This window comes from Erpetoichthys calabaricus, chromosome 18 (assembly GCF_900747795.2).
Source record: "Erpetoichthys calabaricus chromosome 18, fErpCal1.3, whole genome shotgun sequence".
Taxonomy (NCBI): Eukaryota; Metazoa; Chordata; class Cladistia; order Polypteriformes; family Polypteridae; genus Erpetoichthys; species Erpetoichthys calabaricus.
The window spans coordinates 83,438,010-83,445,641 of NC_041411.2; the positions used below are offsets into that span (position 1 = coordinate 83,438,010).

General features: G+C 53.0%; 1 protein-coding gene across 3 annotated transcripts in view; it reads right to left on the reverse strand.

The window, feature by feature from the left end:
- Window positions 1-6,835: 6,835 nt before the first annotated feature.
- The window catches only part of prickle2b (prickle homolog 2b), a 155,926-nt gene continuing 155,129 nt past the window's right edge, over window positions 6,836-7,632 (reverse strand). For all 3 annotated transcript variants that reach the window (XM_051921199.1, XM_051921201.1, XM_051921200.1), the window contains one exon: window positions 6,836-7,632. This exon is cut by the window's right edge and continues 701 nt beyond it. In XM_051921199.1, the coding sequence (XP_051777159.1) occupies window positions 7,450-7,632 (183 nt within the window). In that variant the 3' untranslated portion in view covers window positions 6,836-7,449.

The window sequence follows — 7,632 nt, forward strand, 5'->3', positions numbered from 1 at the left end:
GGCGGGCTCCTTATCCATAGTAAGAGGGAGGCGCTACAATACAATTAAAATTTTTTTTTTCTTTGGAATTGTTTCAATTTCATTATTTGCACTTTTACTTTAAAGGTTCATTAGAAACTATTTTATGGAGACACATTGTGACAATGCAGCGTATAACTCGCTGTCCGTGAGTGAATGTTGTTTCTGTTTCTGTAATAAATAATCCAACTAATGTTTGTCCCTGTGATTTATTGATTGTCATAGCAAACGCTGTAAACGTTTTAATACGAGTGGCATATCACGATCTCCTTTGGTGTGTAATGTTATTCACAGAATATATACATCACCTTTCTTTTTGCCTGTTAAACTTTGCATCGCTACTCCGTGATCATCAATATACACCTGACCGAATTGTGTACTCTTTGAGATTTAACTTGTCGTTGCTTTAACTGTTCCGGGGTCACAGATCCTCCTAAACTAGCGTATGGTCCATTATTGTGTAAATCCGCGTTTAGAGCATTGAATGATGCGAATGCGAAAAGACTTTGTTGTCTACTCTTTGCCTTTTATTTCTGACCTCGACTTGTCCTGCTATTTTTCAGTCACACCTGGTCCTGATGATTGATCACCTTTTGTTTGTGGTAATGCGATCTTTTCTTTTCTTTGATACTGTAGCGACTGACATGATAAAGTGTCACAAAAGTTTTACTTGAACAATCGCCGACTTCCTAACCCCAAACACGACTTTCTAGCACCTTCCCCAACGCCCCCCCCCCCCCTTACCGCATCAATCAATACCCCGCTATCAGTCCTCCCTGCTGTACTCCGCCCTCCCTCAAGCTGGGACGCTACAATCCTTTTGAATTTGACCGCTGTGTCTGCACGTATCGCGCCGTCGTTTGTCTGCGCTTTTCGAATTCCACTGCTCTCATAATGTCTTATCTGCCTTTGGCTGTCTGTTCTCCGTGTTGTCCTTCTACTCTTTATGTGTACTACACGAGTGAGTGTCTTTTAATGGGTGAGCTCTTATATGATATCTTTTATAAGTACGGCGCGTCTGTTCCACGGCCCTGGGACAAATGTTTCTGGCCGCGAGCGCGGCTGAATTCTTTCTTGCAGGATGTGTAACGCTGCTCGCGGTTGGTTGGGGTAACTGCTGTCGCGCTTTTTAAAGCCTGTACAGCCGCTGTCCTTTTTGCTGCTGCCCTGGCACCAAGTGTCATGTTTACGGTCCCCGCGAGACGCTCCGTGGCAAGTCTCCTTGGTCTCGCGGGTCTTTTAAAATGTCTTTCGAGATTATCACGTATCGTAGACTTGCTTTTTGCTTTCCAGGACAGGCGATTTCTTTTTGTAATAGAGTTGGATAGATAGAGAGATTTGTGACTAAGAATCATAGAACACTCGCAGGAGCGATCTATTCACACGAATCTGAGATGGGGGCGGGGCCTCGAGTGGGGAGGCGGGACAGGTCGCAGGAGTAGGGAGCTGGGCGGGGCCTCTGAGTCCCTCCACCTCACACCACGTGTTGGAGCGCAGCGATACCCATTTGTTTTTTGATTTTTAAAGTTTGTCCTTTTTCACCACTACGTGGGCGGAGCCACGGGGCACGGCTAGGACTAACTAAACGCAGACCGCCACTCTACGATTGGCGAGCAGAAGATGGGCCTGCGGACATAAAAGGCACAACATCCTCGATAAGCGGAGACGTCGACAGAGAAGGCGCCACACGAGATAAACTTGGATAAGAAGAGCAGCACCCAACCCAAACGTACAGCAGATCACTGTATGCCCGCCAGACCGATTTGAAAGGCGCTATATCACAGGCTGGGCACTCGTGACTTTACCAGCTTCAGTACATCAGCAGGGTGGCCCGATGCCAGTGTTTGTGGGCACTGGAATGCAAGGAGCCCAGAAGGGCACCAACCAGGGAGCAGAGAGAATGGCAGCCTGGGTGCAGATGTGCCCTGCAGCCCGATGGGGGGGCAGCACAAGGTCATAAGAGGACACGGAGGCCATTCCTGGCTGTCTTTACCATTAGGGGGGCCGCTCATAGCACCAGACAGAGATGAGGGGTCTCGTGTTGCTCGCTTGCTCCCCTGCTTTGTGTCTCTCAGAGAGATCGGCTCAGTCAGATGGACCCTGGTCATTAAAAGATGGGACCCCGTTTAGGGGCACAGGGCTCAGTCAGCCAGTCCCACGTCACGTGGTGTCTTCACCCGCACTGGATGCCCTCCCTCATGTTCTTGTGGTCCCGTGCAGGTGGGCTGATCTGTGCCAGGCTCGGCTTTTTCTCCCCTCAAGCACAACACCCCCCAGACGCCCCTCATTGTAATTAAATTTGACGCTGGTGACGCCGGTGCCATGATGTCCTTATTAACACAGCAGAATATTTTCAGCTCAAGGACGTGTTGGCCCCTTGAAATTCCATTAAGCCCCCTTGACTGGCACCGCCTGATGGGCTCAGTTATTCTGTGCGTTCACACAGTAGACGGGACGGTGGGGCAAAGGGGGGGGGTCAACCATGAAGTGTCAGGCAGAAGAAGTTCTGGAGATGGAGCCCCCCGAAGGCCACAGCTGGCATTGCACCGTCACATCGGGGGCAGTCAGGCTGTTGGCATCAAAACCTACCAGAAAAATGAAAAAGTTTCATGGCAGCGGGCAATGGGCACACTTCTCCATTTCAGTGCATTTGCCCTCTGTGTGCAGCTGGCACACTTGTCAGTGGGCTCAGGAAGGGCACCCCCTGCATTTCTGGAGGTGTAGACAGCCCACCCAAGACATTAAATATACCAGGAAAGGGTGGGCTATGGGGGAGTGGTGGGTAGGAGGGGCCGTCGGTGACGTCGTGCCCCCCTCCCCTGTCTTTATATCTATATCTCTGTCTTATATGGCGCCTTTCATCGGTCCTATAAGATTAGACATTTTGTGTCTGACTGGTGACGTGTTTTTGTTTTATTTGCCACAGCGGTGCCCATCTGATACCAGTGCCGCCCATTGGTCTTTGGGGTAGCAGCCCAGCGTCACTGACCTCGAGTCCCACACCATCACTTGTGTTCTGACGCCCTCACCCCCCCCCCCCCATTACTTCTTTCTTCCCGGACCCAGCATGGGGGCTGCAGGTATTGGGGGGGCTCTGATCGTCGCTGCTGGTCCAAGTCCACCTGCCGTCTTCCTCCTCATCTTCAGTTCTTCATCGCCAGTCACCTCCATTACCTTTCAGCTCCACGGGGGGGTCGTCACCTGAGAGCGCGGCCCCCTCTGTAGCGGTGGCTCCTCGTGGACCAGCGAGTGTCGGAGCCATCAAGGGTGACACGAGCCGCCCCGATCAACCTCCGCCATCCTAAATGGTATGTCCCATCTCCATGGTAACAAGGCAATCATTGGCTGAGGCTGTGCACTGACCCCCCCCCTCGCTCGCCCAGCCGTTTTATTTCTTGCAAGGCTGAAGCTGCAAATGAACATCAGCAGGGGGGCACCGGGGGCCATGTCACTAATGGCACCAGAGGACAGAACTGACCACAAGTGACAAGGACAACAAACGCAAAGGAAGCTGAAAGAATAGCAGGGATGGGAGGTGTGGGTCTGGGACCCCCAGAAGTGGGGCTGCAGGCGCCATCCACACAACTTTGATTTTAGACATGGTGTCGTCCTGTCGCCCTCTGGTGGCCCCCCGGGGTCTGAACACAGCAGTATGGGGGTCCTGTGCAGTAATGGAGGGGCAGTGCATTACCATGACGACTGTTTGTGACGTGCAGCCGCTGTGCCAAAGTGCTCAGTCCGTGAATTAGGAGGTGACGTCCTGCCCTGGTGGTCCACCAATGGGAGGGCAGCTGACGGGGGTCCAGAGCTCCTCCTGCCCAATTAAATATTAAGACCCTAAAAGCTCGTGTCTCGTCCCCTAAAGCCCACTTCTCAGTCTCTCTCTTTCTTGCCCCCTGGCTCGTTTTCTACTCGCCATCTTTGAAGGCATCTCTGCCAGAGTGGACCTTTACTCCTCCTCTTCCTTTGGTGACATCGATAAAGAGGAAGAGCGAGACACACAAGCGGCCAATCAGAAGGGCTGCTCACCGAGACCCCCAGTGTTGTATCTGAGCAGGGAGTCCGACACAGCGGGGTCATCCATCCTTCTGTGGGGGGCTTGTCTGCTGCCCCTTCCCAAGAGGACAATGCCAGGTATGCCAGTGTGTTGCCAGCTGTGCCTTCAACCCTGGCTACGGTGGGATGGCAGCTTGACCCCTCCCCCCCCATTGCCTCATTGGGTCCCTCTAACCTGTCAGGCCTTCAGGACCCCCAGCTAGTTGTCCAGGTGCCCCCCATGGTGTCTCTCGTTCCAGCAGATTGCCCGGCCAGCTGCCCCTTTTTGTCTGGGGGGATGCCAGCGATGCCCGACTCTCTGATAGTTCAGTGCCTCACCTCTCACCCGTCTTCCTCACAGCAGGACTGATGGGACGATGACTCGGCCATGGAGTGAGACCACCGTGAACAGCTGAGCGCTGGCCGCCGAGGCTCTCCAGTCATTCCTGAGTCGTTGGTGACAGCACAGGCCTGGTATTGGGGGTCCCCAGGTGTGCAGTTTCAGGACCTCCTGGGCTTCTTGAAACCTCAAAGCTCCTTCTGAGATCTTGTGGCCTACGCAGACCTTAAAGGGGGGGAATGACTAGAAAAGCCCCGGCCCCCCAAAATAGGAGGACAATTTATTTGAATTAAACAGAAACCCTGAAGCAGGACCTGAGGTGGCAGCTGCTGGCTCTTCATCTGCTGTCCTCCTCCAGCTCACTGAGCCCCCCTGCTGTGCCCACCCAGACTTGCTGGCCAGACGTCATTGTCATGCGCCACATGGCTCTCTCGCTCGTTTCCTGTCAAGACCCCCGGAGACAAACACAGCCCACGATGTCGTGGCTCCATGGCAACGCTGGGTTACCTCTTGGCTCGGACCCCTACCGTCGGCTGCCACTTTCTGGCTGTGGGGGGCTCTGATGGCCCTGATGAAGTGGGACGGTCAGTTTTTTCTGCTCACCAGAGGCCATTGGGCAGCGCTCGTCGGGCGTGTGTGCCATTCTTCTGCCCCTTGTGCCTCACAGCAGGACCCCCTACTTTCACTTTGACCCTCCCTCAGTTGGCCTCTCAGTCCTCGATTGAATCTTCCTTTTGATTTCGTCAGACTGCTCTAAACCAGACAGAACTGGTTTGCTGAGGACTAGTCGGGGTAAATGCAGTGAGCTGGGTGCTCTCCAGATTGGCACATGCCCTGTGACAAAGTGGCATTTCAGCGATGCTCTGCAGGACCCCCGTTTTTCCTTAAATCTTCTCTGAAGGCTTTTGGTTAGCCAGCCCATGTAAGTGTGGGCAGAGCAGGGGGCATCAGGGTCACAAAAGTCCCTTACACTATGCCACGTCAAAGTCACAACGGTGACAAAAACCAAAAGCCGTGCGGACACACACCACTTTAAAGGGGGCTTGTGATAAAGAAATCCACAGTCAGGCTCTGTGCCCGCGTGACCCCTGCTGCCATCGTCTCTGTCGAGGTGGGCAGAAGTCCCAGCGACCAACAGCCCAAGTGAGCAGGTTGGAAGGGGGGAGGGTCGGGGGTTTGGTTGTTAAGGAGGGCAGAGCGGTTTTAAGGTCAGGTGATTCTCCTTGTGCCACTCATCATGGCACTTAAGGCTGGTGCCAGTCTGCGTGCTGATTAGCACTTTGGGGGGGGGGGGTTTGGCTCGACCCAACTCCTATAGCAGAGTTCAGCCACAAGGGGGCGACAGTCCATGGTGCCAATGTCGGGCAGTTCTCCTCACTAACACGATTGGCACACAGGACTGATGACAACAGGGGGCTGTAAAACTACAAAGAAAAAAGAAACTTAAAACAAATGAAAAGTCAAACGAGCCGAACAGTTTGTACCAGTGGTGGTCTTGGAGGGGGCGGGGCCATGTGGGGGCGTGGTGTCTTTGCCCGCCCCCAGTACTCCTTTTCTGCCCCCTTCAGTCCAGTTAGCCCGTCTCAGGCCTGTACCCACTCAGCGTCGGCCGCTTTCTTGTCTTCAGTTTAATTGAAAGGGAGAAGTCGGTTAGAAGAGGGCAGTGGGCTCACGGGCAGCTGCTGGTGCCCATCTTCACTTTGGACCTCAAGCTTCTTTTATTTATTTATTGTATAGTTGATGTCATTGCAGACCTCGACACTGGGGGGCACAGGTCTCCCTTTACCCACCGCTTCAGCTGGTGAGATCCGCCCCCCGCGTGTAGACAGCCAACCACAGTAGTGCCCAAGGCTCGCTTTTTTTTTTTTTTTAAGACCGCAGGCATCCAGTGGGAATTCAGCAGGGGGCCGAGTGAGCTGACGTGGACCTCCAGGGTTAGATGATGATGTCAGCCCACCTTGCACATCTGGTGAGGTGGCACACTTCAGCAGTTTCAGGGTTCAAGCTGGTGTGACTGGCACGCCTCGACTCTCTGGTGTAACAGGCTGCTATTGTCCTTCAGGCTGCCTTGGTTTGTCTTCAACACGTCACATGACCCATCTGGAATGGTGATGGTGGGTAAAGGGGTGTGGCAAACAGACGCCACTGGCCACTCCCACTCAGCACTATCTGGAGTTGAACTCCGCCCCTACGCTGAAACGAGACCTGCGGGTGGGCAAGTCGACATCCTTTGGCCAAATCGTTTCTTGTTTGATTTTTTTCGCCGCCGTGTTCTCGTTGTGTTCGTCTTTTGCTCTCCCCGCATTGACCGTTTTCAGTCCCCTCTTCCGGCGTTGCCTTTGACGTCTGCCGTATTTTCCATCAACTAGCAGAGAGAAGAGGGGGGAGTGGGAGCCAAACTTCGGGGGTCTTCCGAGTCCAAAGGAAAAAAATCGGCAGACGTTTTCCGTGAAATAACCGTTTAATTCCAATTCAAGACATGGCCAGCAAGGAAACATTCATGCATTTATTCCTATTGGTAACTTATAATACATTAAATGCTGCTATCGTTACAAAATATAAAAATATGTAGTAACTCATTTACACCATATATACACTAAATACTTAACTTAAGGAATTGATTTTATGTACAAATAACAATTAAATTAAAATAAAAGCAACGCAAGAGTAGAAAACAACAAGCGGGAAAGAAAAATGGCAGAGCTGCACGGAGTGTCAATTGTGAACCGTTAATAGAGGGGCGGGGCCAGAGAGGCGGGGACACGAAAGGAGCCAATGGGAACGAAAAGGAATCCAAACTAAAATAAAAAAAAAAAAAACAACTTCCAATTGAAATGTCGAGACGGGCAAACATGCAGAGAGGGGGCTGTGCTGTCCATAGTGGCGGGCGGGCGGGCGAGGGCGCAATCACAAAGCGAGCGGAGACCCGTGAGAGACCAGCGGAAGGGGAGGAGACCCAATGAACATTCGCCAGACTGTGGAAGTGCAACTGCGCAAATTTTACATTCGAGGAGCGAGGGGGGAGGGGACGGGAAGGAGGAGGAGGAGTCGCCCGCCTAGGAGATGATGCAGTTCTTACTCTTCCTCCGTTTTCGGGTGTGCAGCTGACCCCGACCACCAAGCGGCGGGGGGCCTCCGAGCACCGGCGATCCGTACTTGTGCAGAAGCTCTTCGCCCGAGAGGTAACGCAGCTGGACGGGCCTCGGTATCGGCTCCCCCAGGAAGTAGCCTTCATCGTC